Source organism: Nomascus leucogenys, chromosome 15 (genome assembly GCF_006542625.1).
Source record: "Nomascus leucogenys isolate Asia chromosome 15, Asia_NLE_v1, whole genome shotgun sequence".
In the NCBI taxonomy this organism is placed as follows: Eukaryota; Metazoa; Chordata; class Mammalia; order Primates; family Hylobatidae; genus Nomascus; species Nomascus leucogenys.
The window spans coordinates 107,505,912-107,531,407 of NC_044395.1; the positions used below are offsets into that span (position 1 = coordinate 107,505,912).

The following is a 25,496-nucleotide window of genomic DNA, read 5'->3' on the forward strand; positions in this document are numbered from 1 at the left end:
ATTCAAGTATTCCAGCTTGGATGCACAGAGGGGCTTTGTGGGCTCACTAAGCAAGAGCCACTACAAACGACACTCAGGCCTTTTCACTCAGACCTCAAAGGCCTTTCTCTTATATATCACTAGTGCTATAAAATCATGCAACAAAGGGCTTCTTTATACACTTTCTTCTGCAGCCCTTTAAGAAGTGGACCCCCCTTCAAAAACAGCTTTAAACTGATAATCATTTTAAGTGATCCTGTGCTAAATTTAGCCCACAGCCAATCCATTTGTTGTTGTGTTGTTATTGTCTTTTTTTTTTTTTTTTTTTTTTGAGATGGAGTCTCGCTCTGTCACCCACGCTAGAGTGCAGTGGCACAATCTCGGCTCACTGCAACCTCCACCTCCTGGGTTAAAGCAATTCTCTTGCCTCAGCCTCCCCAGTAGCTGGGACTACAGGCACACGCTGCCACACCCGGCTAATTTCTTTTGTATTTTAGTAGAGATGGGGTTTCACTGTGTTGCCCAGGCTGGTCTCAAACTCCTGACCTCAAGTGATCTGCCCGCCTTGGCCTCCCAAAGTGCTGGGATTACAGCTGTGAGCCACTGCACCTGGCCTGTAGTTTTTTGTTAAGAGACGCGTCTGGCTGTGTTGTCCAGGCTGGCCTCAAACTCCTGGACTCGTGATCCTCCTGGCTCAGCCTCCTGAGTAACTGGAACTATAGGCGTGAGCCAACATACCTAGCTGTTATTTTATTTTCCTTTTTTGGATACAGGGTCTCACTCTGTCACCCAGGCTGAAGTGCAGTGGTGCAATCTTGGCTTACTGCAGCCTTGACCTCCTGGGCTCAGGTGATCCTCCCACCTTAGCCTCCTGGGTAGCTGGGACTACAGGTGCTATGCCTGGCTAAGTTTTTGTATTTTCTGTAGCGATGAGGTCTCATCATGTTGCCTCAACTGGTCTCAAACTCCTAGGCTCAAGCAATTTGCCCACCTAGGCCTCTCGAAGTGCTAGAATTATAAGTGTGAGCCACTGCACCCAGCCCATTATTTTATTTTCCAGTAAAGCTTTGCCTAGATAATAAATAATTTGTTGTTGCAGATTATACACCTCATAGTAATAACAAACCTTAAATTGGTATCTAGGCAAAATCATCCACTAACAAGACTCTAGAAGTATGAGACCAGCTCTGTTAATACCATTGTGACAAATAAGTGGTTTTGAAAGGTGAGTTTGGGGAAAAAAGAGTCTAAAATCAAGGCCATCATTTTACCAGGATAATAATCTACCTGGATCGCATTTGTAAGTTGAATGTGGGCACTCAAATGGCTTCTGGGTCTCATCTAGGGATTCTTTCTTCTTCATTACTCCTGCTCATGATTTCTAAACATCACATTTTACTATTATGCCAAAGTGAAAACACAGAACATTGTAAAGTGTACATTAACTGGCAGACTAACTCTAGCTAAAGTCAGCTACAAGAGTTAACCTGGGATTCCAGAGACAATATTTAAGAAAACAAACAAATAAAAATAAAACAAAATAAAATGAGAGAGACAGAGAAAAAGAAATACCTCTTTTTGTAGCATGCACCAACAATCTATCCAAGACGTATATATTGGGGAGAAAGGAGGGCATCCACCAGCAAGACTAAAATAGAAAAAAACATGGAGCTATTCATGTTAAGATTAACCAAACATTCTCCTGAGACGTTGATAAACCTTGTCAAAATATTCTGCTGCATAGAAGATTCCCTGAGAGATCATTTTAGTTCAATGAAACAAATCATATTGGAGCAGGGGAAAGATCAAGCTTCCAAAAGAGAATTCCTCCTCTATATTTAGGTTTCAAATAAATAAATAAACTTCAACCTTAATTTCTAAAACATTTAGACTTTTCATTTATGGACAAATGAAACTCTAGAACACAGCATTTACATGATTAAAGAGCAGGGAAAGGTGGCCGGGCACGGTGGCTCACACCTGTAATTCCAGCACTTTGGGAGGCTGAGGCAGGTGGATCATTTGAGGTCAGGAGTTCAAAACCAGCCTGGCCAACATGGTGAAACCCTGTGTCTAATGAAAATACAAAAACATGAGCTGGCATGGTGGCGCATGCCTGTAATCCCGGCTACTCGGGAGGCTAAGGCATGTGAATTGCTTCAACCCAGGAGGCAGAAGTTGCAGTAAGCCAAGATCGCATGACTGCACTCCAGCCTGGGTGACAGAGTAAGAACCAGTTTCAAAAAAAAAAAAAGAGCAGGGTAAGGGGATTTAAAAACGAACTGGTGTTCACAAAGAAACTAAACATGAAAACAGATATAAACAGTAGATATATATGTTCCTACTCAGGTATAATCACTTCATCTTGAAAAAACTGTAAATAATAACAATACATTTAATTCATCCTTCAAGTTTACACTGTGCTAAAAAATGGCGGTTGCTCTACATATCAGAAAACATCACAGCTTGCCAGGAGTCACATGAAACAAACAAAACCAGAAAACAGACAATGTAAAATGTTCACAACTCCACATAGCTATCTGATCTTATTTGAAAACAATAACATGTTTAATGATATGTCAGGTACCATATGGGAAAATAATTTTGAATTAAATAAAAAAGGCAAGGCCGGGTGCAGTGGCTCACGCCTGTAATCTCAGAACTTTAGGAGGTAGAGGAGGGCGGACCACCTGAGGTCAGGAGTTCGAGACCAGCCTGGCCAACATGGAGAAACCCCGTCTTTACTAGAAATACAGAAATTAGCTGGGCGCGGTGGCTCACGCTTGTAATCCCAGCACTTTGGGAGGCCGAGGCGGGTGGATCACAAGGTCAGGAGATCAAGACCACAGTGAAACCCCGTCTCTACTAAAAATACAAAAAATTAGCCGGGCGTGGTGGCGGGCGCCTGTAGTCCCAGCTACTCGGAGAGGCTGAGGCAGGAGAATGGCGTGAACCTGGGAGGCGGAGCTTGCAGTGAGCCGAGATTGCGCCACTGCACTCCAGCCTGGGCGACAGAGAGAGACTCCGTCTCAAAAAAAAAAAAAAAAAAAAAGAAATACAGAAATTAGCCGGGGGTAGTGGCAAGTGCCTATAATCCCAGCTACTCTGGAGGCTGAGGCAGGAGAAGTGCTTGAACCCGGGAGGTGGAGGATGCAGTGAGCCAAGATCGTGCTACCACACTCCAGCCTGAGCAACAGAGCAAGACTCTGTCTCAACAATAACAACAACAACAAAATACAAAAAATTAGCCAGGCATGCTGGTGGGCGCCTGTAATCCCAGCTACTCAGGAGGCTGAGGCAGGAGAACCGCTTGAACCTGGGAGGTGGAGGTTGCAGTGAGTCGAGATTGCACCACTGCACTACAGCCTGGGCAAGAGAGTGAGGCTCCATCTCAAAAAAAAAAAAAAAAAAAAAAAAAAAAGGCAAAATTTTGCCCAACTCAGTAGAATCACCTGGCATCTAGAATTTGGAAATCAATGGAGTCTACCACTATACCAACACCTGCCCTTCTAACCAATACAGAGAAAAGGTCATCAAACTTTCCATAGACTAAATATCCTAATTCTGGTTCTTTAAAACTCACTTTCTCCATAAAGCCCCTAGGAAAAACAGGTATGGGTTGTCATTTAATCCCTGATACACCTTTTGTCACTTTCATAGAAAAGATAAAGATTTAAAATAACAATATGTTGGCTGGGCATGGTGGCTCACCCCTGTAATCCCAGCACTTTAAGAGGCTGAGGAAGGAGAATCACTTGAGCCTAGAAATTTAAGAACAGCCTGGGCAACAAAGTGAGACCCTGTGTCTTCACAAAAAATAATTAGCCAGGCACGGTGGCATGCACATGTACTCCCAACTACTTGGGAAGCTGAGATGGGAGGATCACTTGAACTCAGGAGTTTGAGGCTGCAGTGAGCTAGGACTTCACCACCACATTGCAGCCCTATCTCTAAAAAAATTAAAAATAAATAAAAACAGGCCAGGTGCAGTGGCTCACGCCTGTAATTCCAGCACTTTGGAGGTCTGAGGTAGGCAGATGACCTGAGGTCAGGAGTTCGGGACCAGTCTGGCCAACATAGCGAGACCCCATCTCTACTAAAAATGCAAAAATTAGCCCAGCATGGTGGCACATGCCTGTAATCACAACTTCTTGGGAAGCTGAGGCATGAGAACTGCTTGAATCCAGGAGGTGTTATGTTGCAATGGAGCGAGACTGCACCACCGCACTCCAGGCTGGGTGACAGAGTGAGATTCTGTCAAAAAAAAAACAACTAAAAATAATAATAGTAATTGGCCTGGCATGGTGGCTCATGCCTGTAATCCCAGCACTTTGGGAGGCTGAGGCGGGTGGATCACTTGAGGTCAGGAGTTCGAGACCAGCCTGGCCAACATGGTGAAACCCTGTCTCTACCAAAAATACAAAAATAGTAGCCGGGCATGGTGGCACATGCCTGTAATCCCAGCTACTCGGGAGGCTGAGGCAGGACAATCACTTGAACCCAGGAGGTGGAGGTCACAGTGACCCGAGATCGTGCCATTGCACTCCAGCCTGGGCAACACAGCAAGACTCCGTCTCGAAAAAAAAAAAACAACAAAAAACAAAAATAATAATAATTAATAAATACAAATTGAGGCTGCTGCTGCATAGGGCATACAGAGGAAAAATTTAGGAATCTTCTAATGGTATCAATTATACTTTTCTTCCCCCCCCTTTTCTAAAAGTACCCATCAGAGATTGACACTGATCATTCATCTTTCCTAAATTTCTACAAGGCTGCTCCGCCTGTCAGCATACAGTCACCACCTACTAGAATAAGAAATACAAAGTGCTTACCCACAGTTGTTGACAGCCATAAGATTGGAGACCAGCACAAAGGGGTAGGTCAACATACTTGCAAAAAACTGTAAAATGGAAACAAGGCAGCTGTTATTAGATCATTCCTAGTCTTTATTCTCCTTTCCTTTACCTTAAAGGCCTAGTGCCACTGCGGTGAGACACTCTAACACTTGTCTCGCTTTCTCAGTACCCTGGAAAGACAACAGTTACAGTTTTGAGCCTGGAGATGCTTCTTCCTCTTAACACACCACTGCATCCAACATTTTAACAAAAGGCCAGAAGAATTCGCTGATCCTGAGTAGCTGGGACTATAGGCGCACACCACCATGCCCAGCTACTTTTTTTTTTTTTTGAGACGGAGTTTCACTCTTGTTGCCCACGCTGGAGTGCAATGGTGTGATATTGGCTCACTGCAACCTCCGCCTCCTGGGGTTCAAGCGATTCTCCTGCCTCAGCCTCCCAAGTAGCTGGGATTACAGGCATGCACCACCATGCCCAGCTAATTTTGTAGTTTTAGTAGAGACGAGATTTCTCCAAGTTGGCCAGGCTGATGTCGAACTCCCAACCTCAGCCTCCCAAAGTGCTGGGATTACAGGAGTGAGCCACTGCATCCACCCTGGTTTTTTTTTTTTTTTTTTTTTTCACTTTTGTAGAAATGGGGTCTTGCTCAGTTGCCCAGGCTGGTCTCAAACTCTTGGCCTCAAGTGATCCTCCTTCCTTGGCCTCCCGAAGTGCTGGGTTTACAGGTGTGAGCCACCATGTCTGGCCTGAACAATATTATTTAGGAGGAAAGGCACACCCTCTATGAAAGCTGAGCAGTACCAAACCATGCAGGATGTGAAGCAGCGGCTCTCCCTTACTCTCTTAATTTTCACATGTGAGTCTGTGGTCCACTGAAAACTGAGTTATTCTTTTTTTTTTGAGATGGAGTCTTGCTCTGTCACCCAGGCTGAAGTGCGGTGGCTTGATCTCAGCTCACTGCAGCCTCCGTCTCCCAGGTTCCAGTGATTCTCCTACCTCAGCCTCCCGAGTAGCTGGGATTATAGGCATGCACCACCACACTCGGCTAATTTTAGTATTTTTAGTAGAGACGGGGATTCATCACGTTAGCCAGGCTGGTCTCAAACTCCTGACCTCAGGTGATCCGCCCACCTCACCCTCCCAAAGTGCTATGATTACAGGCATGAGCCACGGCGCCTGGCCGAAAACTGAGTTATTCTTACCTTTGACAAATATAACAAATTTGAGGGAGATGTCCCAGTGAGACATCTGGTTATCTTAAAGCAGTGATGACACAAGCCAGATTTAAAAGGAAAACAAAACAAAACACAACTATTCCTAGAAGGTTAAAAGGATTTAAAAAAACTCACTCCTGTGACAGCTTGAGAATAACTCTTCATTTCATTCATGGTAGAAACCTAAAACAGGAAAAGAGCTTTAAATTAATTGCCTACAACACTACAACACATCAATATATTCTTTTTTCCTTTTCTTTTTTTCTTTCAGACAGTGTCTCGCTCTGTCACCCAGGCTGAAGTGCAGTGACCTCCTGAAGCACATATCATCACGCCCAGCTAATTTCAAAATATCTTTTAAGAAATGGTGTCTTTTTTTTGAGATGGGGTCTCCCTATGTTTGCCCAGGCTGGTCTCAAACTCCTGGGCTCAAGAGATCCTCCCACCTTGACCTCTCAAAGTGCTGAGATTATAGGCGTAAGCCACTATGCCCAGCTAAGAGACGGTCTCTTGCTGTGTTGCCTAGGCTGGTTTCAAACTCCTGGCTTCAGGCACACCTCTCACCTAAGCCTCCTGAGTCACTGGAATCATAGGCTGGAGCTACTGTGCCTTGTTCTCCATGTCAATATAGTCTACCTATAAATTATCAGTTTGACAGCTTGAAAATGAATTTTTTTTTTTTGAGACAGGATTTGATCTCTGTCGTTGCCCAGGCTGGAGGTGCAGTAAGCTGTGATCTCACAACCTTGACCTCCTGGGCTCAAGTGACCCCCACACCTCAGCCTCCCAGAGTGTTGGGATTACAGCATGAGCCACCACACCTGTCTAAAACTAATTTTGAGGACAAAACCATAAAACACTGATTATTAGAATAATAAGGCAGTGGTCAAAATGATCAACCTGATTCAATATTAACAGACAAATTCATATTATACTAAAATGCTTTAGGAACAAATGTAAAAGGATTTCAAATACAAAAGAAAATGAGATTGATAACCTTTTCACATGTCCCTGGAAAACCACATTTATAGTATATCTAAGGCACAATTCACCACCTTTGTTGCACACAGCTAGCTTTCTACCAGACGAGTGGAAGGAAATCCCTCTCTATACTCCAGAGGTTTACAACACGGACTTAGTCATATACCCTGGGATGTGTTCCATTCATCATCATGCTATGGAGCTGCCGATATACAAGAGGCCCCACAACTGCTGAGACAGGAAAGACAACTTCTAGATAAGACTGATTCTCAAAAGGCTGAGGTTTCTAGAAAGCCCAATACAGGTACCCCCTTAAGTCCAGATTAGATGAAAAGCCCCCGATATACCATAAAGATGTCCTGCTTTCCCAGGTTCTCTCAAGTTAAGTATCAATAAAGAAGTGATCTCTTTAAAGCCCTGAACTAACACAGGGCTAAGTCTCTTGGGTATACTCTGTCACATCTTAGGGACTTTTAACGTGTATCATTCTACAGTAAACAGTATGGGTAATTTCATTAGCATTTGAAAATTTGATAATTTTTAGCTATATAATTGTTCAGTCTGGCATGTAGCAAACTGTCATCTTGTTTATTTATTTATTTGTTTTTTGAAATGGAGTCTCCCTCTGTCACCAGGCTGGAATCCAGTGGCACGATCTTGGCTCACTGCAACCTCTGCCTCCTGGGTTCAAGCGATTCTCCTGCCTCAGCCTCCCAAGTAGCTGGACTACAGGCACACACCACCACGCCCAGCTAATTTTTTCTACATTTTTAGTAGAGACGAGGTTTCACCATGTTGGCCAGGCTGGTCTCGAACTCTTGACCTCAGGTGATCCGCCCGCATCGGCCTCCCAAAGTGCTGGGATTACAGGCATGAGCCACCACGCCCGGCCCATCTTACTTTAAAAGCTAATCTAGCTGCCAGATTAAAGCCAAGGCGAGCACATCTCAGGAAGGTCACAACCTACCCCACTGTCCAGTGCATAGGTATTGACGAGGTAGGCCAGTGAGTTACACAGCCACAAAGAAAGGATGTCACCTAGAAGGCGAGGAACAAGACCCCTACATGAAGAAACAATAAAAATAAGAACCAAAAAATGTGATCAGTAAAACGACAGGCTCTTCAGTACAAATGCTTCTTAAATAATTAGAGGTCACAAAACATTCTAGTGCAGTGAAAAAGACATCAAACGCCAGAATCCAGCCTGCATACCTAGTTCATTCTTGTTAACACAGCTGTACTTGAAGCTGATCTCCAGTGACTTTTGTTCCTATATTTAAAACGCAGGTCGGCTATACCCTCAGTGGCTCACCTTACTATTTATAACTGTAAGCAGGGAGGCCAAAGAGTTGCGAGGTGCTTTGCAGAAGAGACTTAAATATTGTTTTGCTTTGACTAGCTTAAAAAAATGATTTTGCTAAGCTATCTGATATTCATATTTGGCAGAGCAAAAGACGAGAAAAATTACAAAGCAAGAATGGTCCCAAGTACAGATACAGATGAGAGGCATCAAAAACCACATTTCTAGGGTCTGGGTGACCTAGGTGAGGCAGCATGGAATAGCGGGAAGAGCATTTCCTCACAGATTGAAGACCAGCTTCAAATGCCAGCTCCAGCACTCAGCAGCGATGTGACAGGCAGCAGATGAAACTCTCAGAGCATCAATGTTTTTTAATCTCTAAAGTGATACTAATTACAGCTGTCCTGCCTATCTCACAGGGTATTTATGATATTCAAAATCCATATGGGGAGATACTCTGAAAATTAAAAAAAAAAAAAAAACATTTAGGTAATGATGCAAAATTTTTCTTCACAGACGAATGAGGGTAGTAGTCTAAGTTCTTCCAAAGTAAATTCAAGCCTTGCAAAAACTTACTCTTTTAGGGTAAGGAAAATACAAGTTAAGATGATTTCCCCATTTTTCAACATTTAATTTTTCTCATTTTATTATCTACATAGAATTGAGAATTTACTATAAGGGTAGAAACTTGGAATTAAGTCCTTTGTTAAAAAAAGAAATTCCTTATTTATTTATTTATTTTTTTTGAGACAGAGTCTCACTGTCACCCAGGCTGGAGTACAGTGGCGCAATCTCAGCTCACCGCAACTTCCACCTCCTGAGTTCAAGCAATTCTCCTGCCTCAGCCTCCCGAGTAGCTGGGATTACAGGCACACACCACCACACCTAGAGACGGGGTTTTACCATGTTAGCCAGGCTGGTCTTGAACTCCTGACCTCAGGTGATCCAACCGCCTTGGCCTCTCAAAGTGCTGGGATTACAGGCGTGAGCCACCACGCCCTGCCTCAAATGTTTTAAGTATCTAGAAGTAAAGGTTTGGGATCTTTACAAGATAATTCGAGTCATATGGTGCCTAAATATGCCTTTCTGCAGAGAAAAAAGAAAAAAAAATAAGGGGCCTAAATAGAATGTAACATGAGGTAAGCCCAGGGAGTACGTTTTCCCCAAGGATCAAACAAAGATTCACTGTCCTTATTTTCAGAAAACGTTTCCCACTCATGCAAAAATTACACACTAATCAACATTTACTCACGCGAAAAATCCTAGAATGCCCTCTTCCCGATAGATGGTTATTATGGAATCACAAAGTCCACTACGTACACAAGAAGAAAAGGTAAAATATATTAAGATTCTTTTGGAGCTATAAACAAAATAATTTAAATTATCACATTGGACAAGGTCAAATCTACGACCTCCTTCCCTCACACTTTTCTAGCACTCTCTCACTCTGCAAAGACAGCTAAATTTGGAGATAGAAGTGAAGATATTAACTACCTAGGGGTATAGTCATATGGAGTCAGGGGCTCTGCAACCTATTCTGAAATCCTAGGTAAGCTACTAATCCTGCCCGGGTATATTTTCTCCTATTTTATTGTTTTTTTGTGCAGATCAAATGACATCAGATACGAATTTGTTCTAGAAACTGTAAGGTATCATAAAAATACAAAGTAGTATTATTCTAGTACTTTGGCTTCAAAAGATCTCCTTGAGTATGTGAAAACAAAAACACTTACCAGTACTTGGATTCTCTGCCAATGAACTGTACCATAGATCTCAGAGTGATCACTGTGGAATATAGAGAAAAGATGTTTACAGCTGTGTTAAGGCCAGGTGCAGTGGCTCACGCCTGTAATCCCAGCACTTTGGGAGGCCAAGGTGGGCGGATCACCTGAGGTCAGGAGTTCAAGACTAGCCTGACCAATATGATGAAATCCCATCTCTACTAAAAATACAAAAATTATCCAGGCGTGGTGGCATGCACCTGTAATCCCAGCTCCTTAAGAGGTTGAGACAGGAGTACTGCTTGAACCCAGAAGGCTGAGGTTGCAGTGAGCTGAGATTGCGCCATTGCGCTCCAGCCTGGGCAACAAGAGCGAAACTCTGTCTCAAAAAACAAAAAAACAAAACAAAAAACAAAAAAAATTATGTTTAGATTGTGATAGCCCTGGGAAAAAAAAGATTTTCCACCTAAAGACATTTTGCTATCTGGATAAATTGGATAAAAGCCAAAACAAGCAAGCAAACAAAAACATGCAGGCAAGGCATTTTAGTCAATTCCCATGTCAACCTATCTAAGTGGTCAGGAGAGATCAGGTTATAAAAGAAAAGTCAGTTGTCAACTGCAAACATACCATGGAAGGGATGTGTGATGAGGGTAGCAGCAGAACGAGCGATCATCTCTCGAGTTGTCTAGAAACAATCAACACACACTTCTGAAATCTAAATAAATGACACTCAAATGCCTGTGAGAAGGAATGTGGGTGGATATCGTGGTATAGGATAAGACAGTGAATGGCACAGCCCTCCTGCCCTGGATGGAGTCCAGAAGAGTTTGAATGGGATGTGAAAGATCTCATTCATTGTCATTTTATTATACTTCTCACTCATGGGTTTCAATGTTCTATTACAGTTACTTCTCAAAATTTCTCTGCAAAGCAGGCTTCTGTTGTTTTCTCAATTTTACAGGTAAGAGAAAAAAATAAAGAAGCAGGAAAGGTCACCAACGAACAGTCATTAAGCTGAAATAAAAAATAGGAGGCCTTTATTGAGATTATTAAGTTGCTGTCTTATTGGTAAGTGATTTTGGAGAGTTTGATATCATTCTAGATAAATGACAGGCTCCATTTAGTCTCTACTCACATTTTTGGGAGAAGAGAACAATTTTGTTTTGTGACTACGCCCAGTAACTGTGCAGTAACTTAGAGCTGCTGTGTTTTTCCTAGTTTATCTTTCTACTCTAGGACTCTGTAAGGAAGTAATAAAGAAAATTAAATTATAATTTTTGCATTTAGGTTCCGGTATTGTAAATGTAAGCAGGTCTACCATTGGCTTTTGCATTTTTTTTTTTTTTTTTGAGACAGCCTCGCTCTGTCACCCAGGCTGGAGTGCAGTGGTGCAAACTCGGTTCACTGTAAGCTCCGCCTCCCGGGTTCACGCCATTCTCCTGCCTCGGCCTCCCAAGTAGCTGGGACTACAGGCACCCGCCATCACGCCCGGTTAATTTTTTTTGTTGTTGTTGTATTTTTTAGTAGAGATGGGGTTTCACCGTGTTAGCCAGGATGGTCTCGATCTCCTGACCTCATGATCCGCCCGCCTCAGCCTCCGAAAGTGCTGGGATTACAGGCATGAGCCACCGCGCCTGGCCGGCTTTTGCATTTAAACAGTATCTTTATGGTCACTGAGTTTTCTTTTTTCTTTTCTTTTTTTTTTTTTTTTGAGATGGACTCTTGCTCTGTCGCCCAGGTTGGAGTGCAGTGGCGCGATCTCAGCTTGCTGCAACCTCCACCTCCCATGTTCAAGTGATTCTCCCACCTCAGCCTCCTGAGTAGCTGGGATTACAGGCACCCACAACCATGCCCAATTAATTTTTTTTGTATTTTTAGTAGAGATGGGGTTTCGCCCATGTTAGCCAGGCTGGTTTTGAACGCCTGACCTCGTGATCTGCCCGCCTCGGCCTCCCAAAGTGCTGGGATTATAGGTGTGAACCACCACACCTGGCCTAGTCACTGAGTTTTCAGACAGCCCTCACCCCTTCTCCAAGGGCATAAGATCCTATGGGACGGGATGGGCAAACTAAGGAAAATACTAATTGCACAGTAATACATGTATCCATAGTAATACATGTATCCCTGCTTTTTTTTTTTTTTGAGACGGAGTCTCGCTGTCTCCCAGGCTGGAGTGCAGTGGTGCAATCTCAGCTCACTGCAAGCTCCGCCTCCCGGGTTCATGCCATGCTCCTGCCTCAGCCTCCCGAGTAGCTGGGACTACAGGTGCCCACCACCATGCCCAGCTAATTTTTTTGTATTTTTTGTAGAGACAGGATTTCACCGTGTTAGCCAGGATGGTCTCGATCTCCTGACCTCGTGATCCGCCCGCCTCGGCCTCCCAAGGTGTTGGGATTACAGGCATGAGCCACCACGCCCGGCCGTATCCCTGCTTTTAAGCAAACTAATTTCATGAAAATTTATAGAAAATAGAGCTAATTTATCTGGTTTCCAGACCTTTAGTAATGTTTGTTTTGGAATATATATATATATATATATATATATATATATATATATTTTTTTTTTTTTTTTTTTTTGAGGTGGAGTCTCACTTCAGTTGCCCAGGCTGGAGTGCAATGGCACCATCTTGGCTCATCACAGCCTCTGCCTCCTGGGTTCAAGCGATTCTCCTGCCTCAGCCCCCCGAGTAGCTGGGATTACAGACGTGTGCCACCATGCCTGGCTAATTTTTGTATTTTTAGTAGAGACGGGGTTTCTCCATGTTGGTCAGGCTGGTCTCGAACTCCTGACCTCAGGTGATCCGCCCGCCTCAGCCTCTCAAAGTGCTGGGATTACAGGCGTGAGCCACCGTGCCCAGCCTTTGGAATATGTATTTTAGATGGCTGCATTTCCTGGATAATTGTGACTTCATTAATGACAATTAAGACAATGTGAAGACTTATGAAATAATAGTTCTGAAAGCCAGGCACAGAAACACCTATGGCAGAAGATGGGGGTGGGAAATGGGTGATGAGGAACATTTCAGAGTCAGAAAAATGTCGAAACAACCTTTCTGCATAGATACTATCCAACATACAAAGGGCCTGGCCGCTATTTTAATACTTTTTTCTAAAGACAAGGTCTTGCTCTATCACACAGCTGGAGTGTGGTGGCATAATCATAGCTCACTGCAGCCTCAACTTCCTGGGCTTAAGTCATCTTCTCACCGCAGCCTCTCGAGTACCTGGGACTACAGATATGTGCCACCACACACCTAGCTAATTTTTCTATTTTTTGTAGAGAGGAAGTCTCATTATGTTGCATAGGCTGGTCTCGAACTCCTGGGGTCAAGTGATCTTCCTGCCTTGGCCTCCCAAAGTGCTGGGATTACAGGCGTGAGCCACCACACCTGGCCTATTTTAACACTTTTATTCCTGAGGTTTTCAACACTATTAGAAGACTTTCAGTATTCTAAAGATGGAATGTGTGGGCAAAATGAGTTTTCTTGAAATGCATCTATTCTGAACAGCAAGCACTGATCCTCTCTCTTTTTAATGTTATATATGTAGTAAAGCCCTAACTTGAAGGTTTAATTTCATTTGGGAACAGACACTGAACACACAGGCCTGATGATTCTGATTCCATAGTCGCAACACCACAGTTTGATCTAGGCAAACAGCACAGGATGTAATTCATCTCTTACCTCCTTGATAACGTGGTCAAAGGAAGATGAGACTTCTTTCTGTACATTTCCAGGTCCTAACTCCTGGAAATCAAAATCAAAGAAAATAGAGATCTTGATGATTTTTTTTTTTTTTTTGAGACAGAGTCTTGCTCTGTCGCCCAGGCTGGAGTGCAGTGGCACAATCTCGGCTCACTGCAGGCTCCACCTCCTGGGTACAAGCGCTTCTCCTGCCTCAGCTTCCCAAGTAGCTGGGATTACAGGTGCTCGCCACCACACCCTGCTAATTTTTGTATTTTTAGTAGAGACAGGGTTTCACCGTGTTAGCCAGGATGGTCTCGATTCCCTGACCTCATGATCCCCACCTGCCTCGGCCTCCCAAAGTGCTGGGATTATAGGCGTGAGCCACCATGCGCGGCCGATCTTGATGGTTTTTATTTCTGTTGAGATAGGGTCTTGCTCTGTCACTCAGGCAGAGTGCAGTGATGTGATCATGGATCACTGCAGTCTTGACCTCCTGGGCTCAAGTGATCCTCCCACCTCAGCCTCCCAAGTAGCTGAGATACAGAGGTATGTGCCACCAGGCCCCGCTAATCTTTGATTTTCTGTAGAGAAGGGGTCTTACTATGTTGCCCAGGCTGGTCTCAAACTCTTAGATGCAAGTGATCCTCCCACCTTGGCCTCCGAAACTGCTAGGATTACAGGCATGAGCCACCACGCCCAGCCATCCTGATGGTTTCAAACAGAACTGTCCAAACTGGTGGCCACCCCATAGGACAACACTCACTGAGATGAATAGGAGACTGACTACTTGGCTTTTCTCCAAAAGAGGCCCCAAAAGCAATAATAACTTGCAAGGGAAAGGCCCTCATACTTAGAAATCAGCTCCAACATACCTCACCCTTGTCACTCTCCTGGTAATGCTATAGAAAAAAAGAAAAAGGATGATTAGGGTTATTACAGTGTCATGTGAAGGAAGACATAAAATGAAAACTCTACTGACAGAAAGTAAATTAACTGAAGTTTTTTTAAAGTTTTTCTGTTTTTTTTTTTTTTTTTAAGCTGCAAATCTTCAGTTAACTTCTACTCATTAATCAACTGGAAATATGGATCTCTAAGATAAACTTGTTGCTAAGTTTAACATATCGGTCAGTTGGAAGAAAAGCAAATGGTCATGAAAACTCTTCTTTGAAAAAAGAAAAGGGGACAGGTGCGGTGGCTCATGCCTGTAATCCCAGCACTTTAGGAGGCCAAGGTGGGCAGATCACCTGAGGTCAGGAGTTCAAGACTAGCCTGGCCAACATGGTGAAATCCCGTCTCTACTAAAAATACAAAAATTAGCGGAGCACTGGGGCACACGCCTGTAATCCCAGCTATTAGGGAGGCTGGGGCAGGAGAATCACTTGAACCCAGGAGGCAGAGGTTGCAGTGAGCCAAGATTACGCCACTGCACTGCAGCCCAGGTGACACAGCAAGAGTCCGTCTCAAAAAAAAAAAAGAAAAAAGAAAAGTGTAGGCTGGGTGCGGTGGCTCACGCCTATAATCTCAGCACTTTGGGAGGCTGAGGCAGGTGGATCACTTGAGGTTAGGAATTCGAGACCAGCCTGGCCTACATGGTGAAACTCATCTCTACTAAAAATAGAAAAATTAGCCGGGCTTGGTGGCAGGCTCCTGTAATCCCAGCTACTTGGGAAGCTCAGACAGGAGAATTGCTTGAACCCCAGGGATAAAGACTGCAGTGAGCTGAGATCACACCACTGCACTCCAGCCTGGGCAACAGAGCAAGACTCCATCTCAGAAAAAAAGAAAAGGGGCCGGGCATGGTGCCTCACACCTGTAATCCCAGCACTTTGCGTGGCTGAGGCAGGCAGATCACCTGACGTCAGGAGTTTGAGAACAGCCTGGCTGACATGGCGAAACCCCCTCTCTACTAAAAATACAAAAATTAGCTGGGCGTGGTGGTGGGTGCCTGTAATCCCAGCTACGTGGGAGGCTGGGGCAAGAGAATTGCTTGAACCCGGTAGGTGGAAGCTGCAGTGAGCCGAGACCATGCCATTGCACTCCAGCCTGGGCAACAAGAGTGAAACTCCATCTCAAAAAAAACAACAAAAAAACCCAAAAAACGAAAAGGGAACATGCGCAGTGGCTCACGCCTGTAATCCCAACACTTTCGAAGGCCGAAGAGGGAGGACTGCTTGAGCCCAGGAATTCAAGACCAGACTGGGCAACATAGTGAGACTTTGTCTCTAAAAAAAAATAATAAATTTAAAGAAATAATTACGAAATAAGAACAACAACAAAAAAGAAAATTCAAGAACTTTGTTTTTTTTTTAGATGGAGTTTCACTCTTGTTGCCCAGCTGGAGTGCAATGGTGCAATCTCGGCTCACTGCTGGAGTGCAATGGTTCAATCTCAGCTCACTGCAACCTCTACCTCCCAGGTTCAAGCGATTCTTCTGCCTCAGCCTCCTGAGTAGCTGGGATTACATGCACCCACCACTACGCCTGGCTAACATCTGTATTTTTAGTAGAGACAGTGCTTCACCATGTTGGCCAGGCTGGTCTCGAACTGCTGACCTCAGCTGATCTACCCGCCTTGGCCTCCCAAGGTGCTGGGATTACAGGCATGAGCCACCGCGCCTGGCCAAGAACTTTCAGTTTTAACAGAAAATAAGTTAGTAAAAACATAGCCCAGGGTTCCTTTTCTCATGGAAAAGGCACGACCAATACCAAATTAGGGCAAGACTCTTTTCTTCCCTGCATAAAAGGACAGAGAATTGATGTTAAGTCTGAAGAGCTGAAATCGCCTCACTTTTTCCTTTCTATCTGATGGTTTCTAAAACAAGCAAGAGGTTTTTTTTTCTCTTCTAGAGATCATGAATACTGCCAGAGCCCAGAGAAAAATTCTTGCAAGACGAATTTTTTGTGGCGTATTTTCGAAATAGAATGTGAGCTAGGTGAAAATAAAATTATCAATTGAGAGCTCCTTCTTGTGTAACCAGTTTTATTGTTTTCTTATTTTTTAATGTCAGTTTTATTACTTTCTAGCCATATCAGATTTTAAAAATGGACAACATTTTTTCTTGTAAAAAGAATTGTGTTTAAAAAAGTCACAGGCAAGAGAACAAATGTAAAGATAAAGCAAAGTAATGTATTTTGGCCAAATTCCAGGTCCTTGTCTAGAATTAATTCTAATAGCTTCAGGTCTCTAAAAATTTTCACTTGTTTCTATACTTTGTTATTTACTCCATCGGTATAATTATCTAACCTGTCTTCTACATTTCCTGAATTTAATTCTTGTTCAATTTACAAAATTATTTCTTGTAAAGATTAATAATTTTCTCAGACCTGCATATACCTTCTTCTTGACTGTACAAACAGCTTTGGATGCTTAGTACCAACCCTGTAATATTTCACTGGACTACATTTGGAACATATTCAGGGTACCTGGTTACCTCAAGTTTGTCTTACTTTCCAGTTACATAAAGTAACTTAGTCTCAAGCAGTACTTTCTCTTTTTCTCTAAGTCTATACATAAACCTCTTTGGCTAGATGACAACTGCCTTTCCATATATAAATTTCATGGAAGTAACAGTAACAATTTCACTGAGTCCCGCCTGGCGTGGTGGCTCACGCTTGTAATCCCAGCACTTTGGGAAGCCGAGGCGGGTGGATCACAAGGTCAGGAGATCGAGACCACGGTGAAACCCCGTCTCTACTAAAAATACAAAAAATTAGCCGGGCGTGGTGGCGGGCGCCTGTAGTTCCAGCTACTTGGAGAGGCTGAGGCAGGAGAATGATGTGAACCCGGGAAGCAGAGCTTGCAGTGAGCCGCCATTGTGCCACTACACTCCAGCCTGGGCGACAGAGCCAGACTCCATCTCAAAAAAAAACCAATTTCACTGAGTCCAGAATGTGGCTGGAAAAGAAAGATCAGTAATCAATCCACCAAAGACATGGGCCCACTAAAACTCCAACACTCTGACCCGTGGGCCACCTGAAATGATGCTTCCAGATTCAGTCCACAGGACTGACAAGTAAATTAAGAATAACAGGCTGGATGCGATGGCTCATGCCTGTAATCTTAGCACTTTGGGAGGCAGACATAGAAAGTTCCAGGCCAGGCTGGGCACCGTGGCTCATGCCTGTAACCCCAGCACTTTGGGGAGATTGAGGCAGGCAGATCACGAGGTCAAGAGATCAAGACAAGCCTGGCCAACGTGGCGAAACCCCGTCTTAACTAAAAATAAAAAAATTAGCTGGGCGTGGTGGTGCGCGCCTGTAGTCCCAGCTATTCGAGAGGCTGAGGCAGGAGAATCGCTTGAACCCGGGAGGCGGAGGTTGCAGTGAGCCGAGATTGTACCACTGCACTCCAGCCTGGCAGCAGAGCGAGACTCTGTCTCAAAAAAAAAAAAAAAAAGTTAGTTCCAGGCCAGCTTGATCAACATAGCAGCCCCTGACTCGATTAAAAAAGCAAGAACAAAAAAGAACAGCAAGATGACTGAAGGGTTAATCAGTTTCCAAGTGAGGAATTGGCTGAAAAACCTCTTTAACTCAAACTTCTTTAATTCAAATCGATGAAGTCTGAAGAAATATTTGTCAAATCCAAGCCAATTAGGTCATGACATTGTTTTAACAAAATCATGATTTGCTCATCAAGTGTTAAAACATTAGAACTGGCCAGGTATGGCTGCTCATGCCTGTAATCCCAGCACTTTGGGAGGCCGAGGCGGGTGGGTCATAAGGTCAGGAGATCGAGACCATCCTGGCTAACACGGTGAAACCCCATCTCTACTAAATACAAAAAATTAGCCAGGCGTGGTGGCATACGTCTGTAGTCCCAGCTACTCATGAGGCTGAAGCAGAAGAATAGCTTGAACCTGGGAGGCGGAGGTTGCAGTGAGCCAAGATTGCACCACTGCACTCCAACCTGGGCAATGGAGCGAGACTCCGCCTCAAAAAACAAAACAAAACAAAACAAACAAACAAAAAAAGGCTGGACATGGTGGCTCACGCCTATAATCCCAGCACTTTGGTCAGGAGTTTGAGACCAGGCTGGCAAACATGGTGAAACCCCGTCTCTACTAAAAATACAAAAAATTAGCCGGGCGTGGTGGCAGACACCTGTAATCCCAGCTACTCAGGAGGCTGAGGGAGGAGAATTGCTTGAACCCAGGAGGCGGAGATTGCAGTGAGCTGAGATTGTGCCAGGGGGGGGGGGGGGGGGGGGGGGGGGGGGGGGGGGGGGGGGGGGGGGGGGGGGGGGGGGGGGGGGGGGGGGGAGTGGCCATGCACTCCAGCCTGGTAAAGAGAGAGACTCGTCTCAAAAAAAAAAAAAAAAAACATTAGAATTGGGGGCTATGTTAAAGCCTTAAAAAGTACACTGAGGATTGCAGGAACTGTTGCTATGTTTATATATATATACAGTTTTTTAGAGACAGGGTCTCGCTGTTGCCCAGGCTGGAGTGCAGTGGTGTAATCACAGCTCACTGCAGCCTCAACCTCTCCAGCACAAGTGGTCCTCCCACCTCAGCCTCCCGGGGAGCTGGGACTTCAGGTGCATGCCACAACACCCAGCTAATTCTGTTTTTTAATTTTTTATAGAGATGGGGTCTCACCACGTTGCCTAGAGGTTGGTCTGGAACTCCTAGGCTCAAGCAATCCTCCCACCTCAGCTTCCCAAAGTGTTGGGATTATAGGTGTGAGCCACTGTGCCTGGCCTAATTATTTATTTATTTATTATTTTTTGTAGAGATGGGGTTCTTCCTATGTTGCCTAAGCTGGTCTCCAACTCTCGACCTCAAGTGATCTTGCCACCTTGGCCTCCAGAACCACTAGGATTACAGGTGTGAGCCACTGTGCCCAGCCAATACTGCTACTTTTTTTTTGAGATAGAGTCTCACTCTGTTGCCCAGGCTGGAGTGCAGTGGTGCCATCTCAGCTCACTGCAACCTCCGCCTCCTGGGTTCAAGTGATTCACCTGCCTAAGCCTCCTGAGTAGCTGGGATTACAGGCGTCCACCACCACCCCCAGCTAATTTTTGTATTTTTAGTAGACACGGGGTTTCACTGTGTTGGCCAGGCTGGTCTCAAACTCCTGACCTTGGGTGATCCGCCCACCTTGGCCTCCCAAAGTGCTGGATTACAGGAGTGAGTCACAACACTCAGCCTACTGCTACATTTTTTGAGAGTTAAACAAACAGTAACATACCCTTTGGCTGAGCACGGTGGCTCACCCCTATAATCCCAGCACTTTGGGAGGCCGACGCGGGCGGATCACGAGGTCAGGAGATCGAGACCATCCTGGCTAATGCGGTGAAACCCCGTCTCTACTAAAAATACAAAAACTTAGCTGGGCATAGTGGCACACGCCTGTAATCCCGGCTACTCAGGAGGCTGAGGCAGGAGAATCGCTTGAACCTGGGAGGCGGAGGTTGCAGTGAGCCGAGATCGTGCCACTGTACTCCAGCTGCGGCAACAGTGAGACTCGTTTCAAAAAACAAAGAAACAAAAAAACATACCCTTAGTACCACTAGGAAATAGAATAAACTAGAAAACCCGTTAGTTTTACATTGTGAATCATATTCGTGCTGCAGAAACTTCCCTTGGATTGTTCTAAATGCTACAGACTTCTTATTCAAAACACCTTTATAAAACACCAGAATTGCCCTTTATAAACAATTCTTTCTCCAGAAGTACGTTCTAAATACTAAGACTTCCTTAAAGGTTAATTCAGTTTAACCTACATAGTAATAGGTGCAAATGAGAAATCCGTACATTCAAAATTATATTACAAGCTTTAGCATTAGAAATAAAAAACAGGCCTGGCACGGTGGCTCACTCCTGTAATCCTAACACTTTGGGAGGCCGAGGTGTGCAGATCACGAGGTCAGGCGTTTGAGACCAGTCTAGCCAACATGGTGAAACCCCATCTCTACTGAAAATACAAAAATTAGTGGGGCGTGGTGGCGAGCACCTGTAATTCCAGCTACTTGGGAGGCTGAGGCAGGAGAATGCTTGTACCCAGGAGGCGGAGGTTGCAGTGAGCCGAGATCGTGCCACTTCACTCCAGCTTGGGCAACAGAGTGAGACTCCGTCTCAAAAACAAAAACAAAGTAACTTGGATGTTTTAAAAACATTTCGATTTCCAGTTCTTGGGAACTTGGAAAATAAAAACATTTTATTAAAAAATCTCAAGCATGCAGAAGAATTAATAATTTACCTATGCATCTACCACCAAGGCTAAACCGATGTTAACATTTTGCCCTTTTTTTTGCTTAACATCTCCTGCCTTCTTCCTTTTTTTTTTTTTTTTTTAGACAGAGTCTCACTCTGTTGCCCAGGCTGGAGTGCGGTGGCACAATCTTGGCTCACTGTAACCTCCACCTCCTGGGTTCAAGCCATTCTCGTGCCTCAGTCTCCTGAGTTGCTGAGACTACAGGCATGCACCACCATGCCTGGCTAATTTCTGTATTTTTAGTAAAGACGGGATTTTGCCTTGTTGCCCAGGCTGGCCTCAAACTCCTGGCCTCAAGTCATCCACCAGCCTCGGCCTCCCATACTGCTGTGATTACAGGCATGAGCCACTGCGCCTGGCCTTGCCTTCTTAACATATTTTATTATTTTTTGAAACAAGGTCTCACTATGTTGCCAAAGGTGGTCTTGAACTCCTGGGCTCAAGCCATCCTCTCATGTTGGTCATCTCTCAAAGTCCTGGGATTACAGGGGTGAGCCACTATGCCTGGCCTTGCGGTCTTAAAATAAAGTGCCACAGACAAAGCTGAAGTTTCATCTCTCATCCCTCCCTTTTCCCACAAGTAAACTGCCATGCCTTCATGTACAATTTGGTGAGGCTTTTAAACTGTAAATATTTAGGCTGGGCGCGGTGGCTCACGCCTGTAATCCCAGCACTTTGGGAGGCCGAGGTGGGTGGATCACAAGGTCAGGAGATTGAGAACATCCTGGTTAACATGGTGAAACCCTGTCTCTACTAAAAATACAAAAAAAATTAGCCGGGTGTGGTGATGGGCACTTGTAGTCCCAGCTACTCAGGAGGCTGAGGCAGGAGAAAGGCGTGAACCTGGGAGGTGGAGCTTGCAGTGAGCGGAGATCGCGCCACTACACCCCAGCCTGGGCGTCAGAGCAAGACTCCGTCTCAAAAAAAAAAAAAAAAATATTTAATATAACGCACAGAATAGGGCGCAAAACGTAAACGTCCAAATAAGAAATAATTAAAAGGCAAACATCCATATAGCCATGATCTAGGTCAAGGAAAATCCTTTTTTTTCCCCAAAACAAAATCTCACTCTGTCACCCACGCTGGAGTGCAGTGGTGCAATCCCAGCTCACTGTAGCCTCTACCTACGGGGCTCAAGTGATCCTCTCCCCTCTGCTTCCTGAGTATCGGGAACCACAGGCATGTAACACCACACCTGGCTAGTGTTTTTTTTTTAATTTTTGTAGAGGAGGTCTCACTAGGTTGCCCAGGCTGGTCTCAAAGTTCTGGGCTCAAGCAGTCCTCCAGCCTCAGCCTCCAAAAGTGCTGGGATGACAGGCCTGATCCACCAGTTCCAGCCAAGGAAAGTCACTGTCATTATCCCAGACACATGGTCCCTCCTCTCCATCTTCCAACAAATAACCACTACCCTCAATTTTATGTTTACTTTGTTATACTCTTTTTTTTTTTTTGAGACAGAGTTTCGCTCTTGTTGCCCAGGCTGGAGTGCAACGGCGTCATCCTGGCTCACTGCAACCTCCGCCTCCTGGGTTTAAGCGATTCTCCAGCCTCAGCCTCCTGAGTAGCTGGGATTACAGGTGTGCAACACCACATCTGGCTAATTTTTTTGTGTTATTAGTAGAGATGGGGTTTTACCATGTTGGCCAGCCTGGTCTCAAACTCCTGACCTCAGGTGATCTACCCGCCTCGCCTCAGCCTCCCAAAATGCTGGGATTACAGGCATGAGCCACTGCACCCAGCCAGTTATATTCTTTTTTTAAAAATATAAGTTTTTGATAAAAGATATTTTACCAGGGTAACACCAGAAATAAGAGGAAAATAACTTCAGAAAAAAAAATGTATGTTTTAGTCAGCTTCCTTCTTCCTTTGAAGAAATAAACTGAGCTGTATAGGTGATCAAATAAGTGCATGTATTTAATTTCTGCTCCAAATGACTGGGTCAGAGAAAGAAGGTATGTAGAGCAAAATAAAATACTTTAGGCTGGGTGCGGTGGCTCACGCCTGTAATCCCAGCACTTTGGGAGGCCGAGGTGGGCAGATCACCTGAGGTCAGGAGATCGAGACCACCCTGGCTAACATGGCGAAACCCTGTCTCTACTAAAAATACAAAAAATTAGCTGGGCGTGGTGGCGCATGCCTGTAATCCCAGCTACTAGTGAGGCTGAGGCAGGAGAATGGCATGAACCCAGGAGGCAGAGCTTGCAGTGAGCCGATATCGCGCCACTGCACTCCAGCCTGGGTGACAGAGCGAGACTCTGTCTCAACAAAACAAAACAAAAAAAAAACCACTTCATTTTAAAGGAATTCCTGTTGCTTCCCAGGAAAGAAGATATTTTAAGAAAATGTTTTTCGGCCGGGTGCGGCAGTTCACGCCTGTAATCCCAGCACTTTGGGAGGCCAAGGCAGGCGGACCACGAGGTCAGGAGATCGAGACCATCCTGGCTAACATGGTGAAACCCCGTCTCTACTAAAAATACAAAAAATTAGCTGGGCGCGGTGGCAGGCGCCTGTAGCCCTAGCTACTCAGGCTGAGGCAGGAGAATGACGTGAACCCAGCAGGTGGAGTTTGCAGTGAGCCAAGATCGCGCCACTGCACTCCAGCCTGGGCGATAGAGTGAGACTCCATCTCAAAAGAAAAAGAAAAAGAAAAAGAAAATGTTTTTCAAGAGGAAGAAAGGACAGGGTTATAAATGTATCTTTTACATTGCTCTTGTTATTTAGAACAAACTATGCATAACAGGTAAGCAAAATCTATGGGAAGACTGATTTAATTTTCCTCTTACCTGTAAAACTTTACCATGGACCACAGTTCCAAGGACTCCCGAACACAGTCTTGGAGTTAAGCCTGTGAACAACCCACGCCTCCCATCGATACTGGCAATGTGCTGAGCTAAGAACACAAGTCAGAGATGTTGTCAAGTTCTGGTGAAGAGAAATGGATATACTACAATTTCAAAGAAACAAGCTTTCTATATATTTTCTTTCAGTAACAGCTCCTGCCTATCACAGTCCTCAGCGTCATGCAAACCCAAATAAATCAAAGGCACTTACCATAACTAAAGAGACCAGGAAGCTGACACACTTGCCGCCCAAAAATATTTCGTCCTATTGTTGGAGGAAGAGGCTCATATCCCACCTTTAAAAACAATGGAATATATCAATATTAAAGCAACATTTCCAGAAATGTCTTGCTTGCAAGGTCTTGAATGAAGAACACAATTTGGGTTATTTTTAAACACAAGTAAAAATGCAGCATATGTTTTCCGAGGCAATGATGAAGCATCATTCTTGTAGGTTTTTCTTCTGTTGGTAATACTGAGTTCAATAAACTCCAAGTTTCATTTTGGTTCAAATTCTATGACGTAAACCATGTAGCTGAAATAGGCTAATATCAAACTGAAAAAGAAGGGAACTTTTGTGTTAGGAAAGCTACAGTTTACTAAGGGGGCTCAAAAATACCTTCTACATAAAATCTAAGGCATATTTTACATTTGAACAAAACTAGAAGACATCCATTACGCCAGCATCAGCTGCATATTTGGCAACCTAGACAAAACACTCAAAAGGCAAATGCAGACATAGCTGGATAATTCACTTAGGAAAGAATTACAAGCTAACTTCATGTTAGAAGAACAGGCTGTCAGTCGGGCGCAGTGGCTCATGCCTGTAATCCCAGCACTTTGGGAGACCGAGGGGGATGGATCACCTGAGGTCAGGAGTTCGAGACCGGTCTGGCCAACATGGTGAAACCCTGTCTCTACTAAAAATAAAAAATTAGCCAGGCGTACGGGCGGGCGCCTGTTATCTCAGCTACTTGGGAGGCTGAGGCAGGAGAATCACTTGAACCCGGGAGGCAGAGGTTGCAGTGAGCCGAGATTGTGCCACTGCACTCCAGCCGAGGCCGACAACAGCGAGACTCCATCTCAAAAACAAACAAACAAACAAACAGAAAAACACAGGCTGTCATTAACAACTAATGAAGTCCATTTTATATAGTTAATGGTTACCATGGTCTTTGTACAATATACCCAGAATTTTTAACACTACAGATACTTGAGAGAATGAATGCTGTAGGACATAGTTTTGATTATTGTCGTGACTCTTAATCTGTCCTATTAAGTAACTCCTGGGCTGGCGTGGTGGCTCATGCATGTAATCCCAGCACTTTGGGGGGCCAAGGTGGGCGGAACACCTGATGTCAGGAGTTCAAGACCAGCCTGGCCAACATGGTGAAACCCTGTCTCTACTAAAAATACAAAAATTAGCCAGGTGTGGTGGCGGACACCTGTAATCTCAGCTACTCAGGAGGCCAAGGCAGGACAGTCGCTTGAACCTGGGAGGCGGAGGTTGCAGTGAGCCGAGATTGTGCCATTGCATGCCAGTCTGGGTGACAAGAGCAAAACTCTGTATCAAAAATAAATAAATAACTCCTGTCTGAGCTCCCTGAAAGTGCTACCAAGTAACCATTTTTATTTTTATTTAGTTATTTATTTTTTGGAGACAGAGTTTCGCTCTTGTCGCCCAGGCTGGAGTGCAGTGGCAC

The 25,496-nt window shown here is 44.5% G+C and overlaps 1 protein-coding gene across 4 annotated transcripts in view; it reads right to left on the reverse strand.

Annotated features, from left to right (window-relative positions):
- MTCH2 (mitochondrial carrier 2) overlaps positions 1 to 25,496 on the reverse strand; it is a 51,397-nt gene that overhangs the window by 23,402 nt on the left and 2,499 nt on the right. For all 4 annotated transcript variants that reach the window (XM_030828879.1, XM_030828878.1, XM_030828877.1 and 1 more), the window contains exons 2-12: positions 24,005 to 24,089; positions 23,737 to 23,843; positions 14,615 to 14,641; positions 13,740 to 13,802; positions 10,685 to 10,742; positions 10,067 to 10,118; positions 9,586 to 9,645; positions 8,001 to 8,094; positions 6,188 to 6,235; positions 4,815 to 4,882; positions 1,552 to 1,627 (exon numbers count right to left, since the gene is read on the reverse strand). In XM_030828879.1, coding sequence (XP_030684739.1) covers positions 1,552 to 1,627; positions 4,815 to 4,882; positions 6,188 to 6,235; positions 8,001 to 8,094; positions 9,586 to 9,645; positions 10,067 to 10,118; positions 10,685 to 10,742; positions 13,740 to 13,802; positions 14,615 to 14,641; positions 23,737 to 23,843; positions 24,005 to 24,089 — 738 coding nt within the window. The remainder of the gene's footprint in view (positions 1 to 1,551; positions 1,628 to 4,814; positions 4,883 to 6,187; positions 6,236 to 8,000; positions 8,095 to 9,585; positions 9,646 to 10,066; positions 10,119 to 10,684; positions 10,743 to 13,739; positions 13,803 to 14,614; positions 14,642 to 23,736; positions 23,844 to 24,004; positions 24,090 to 25,496) is intronic.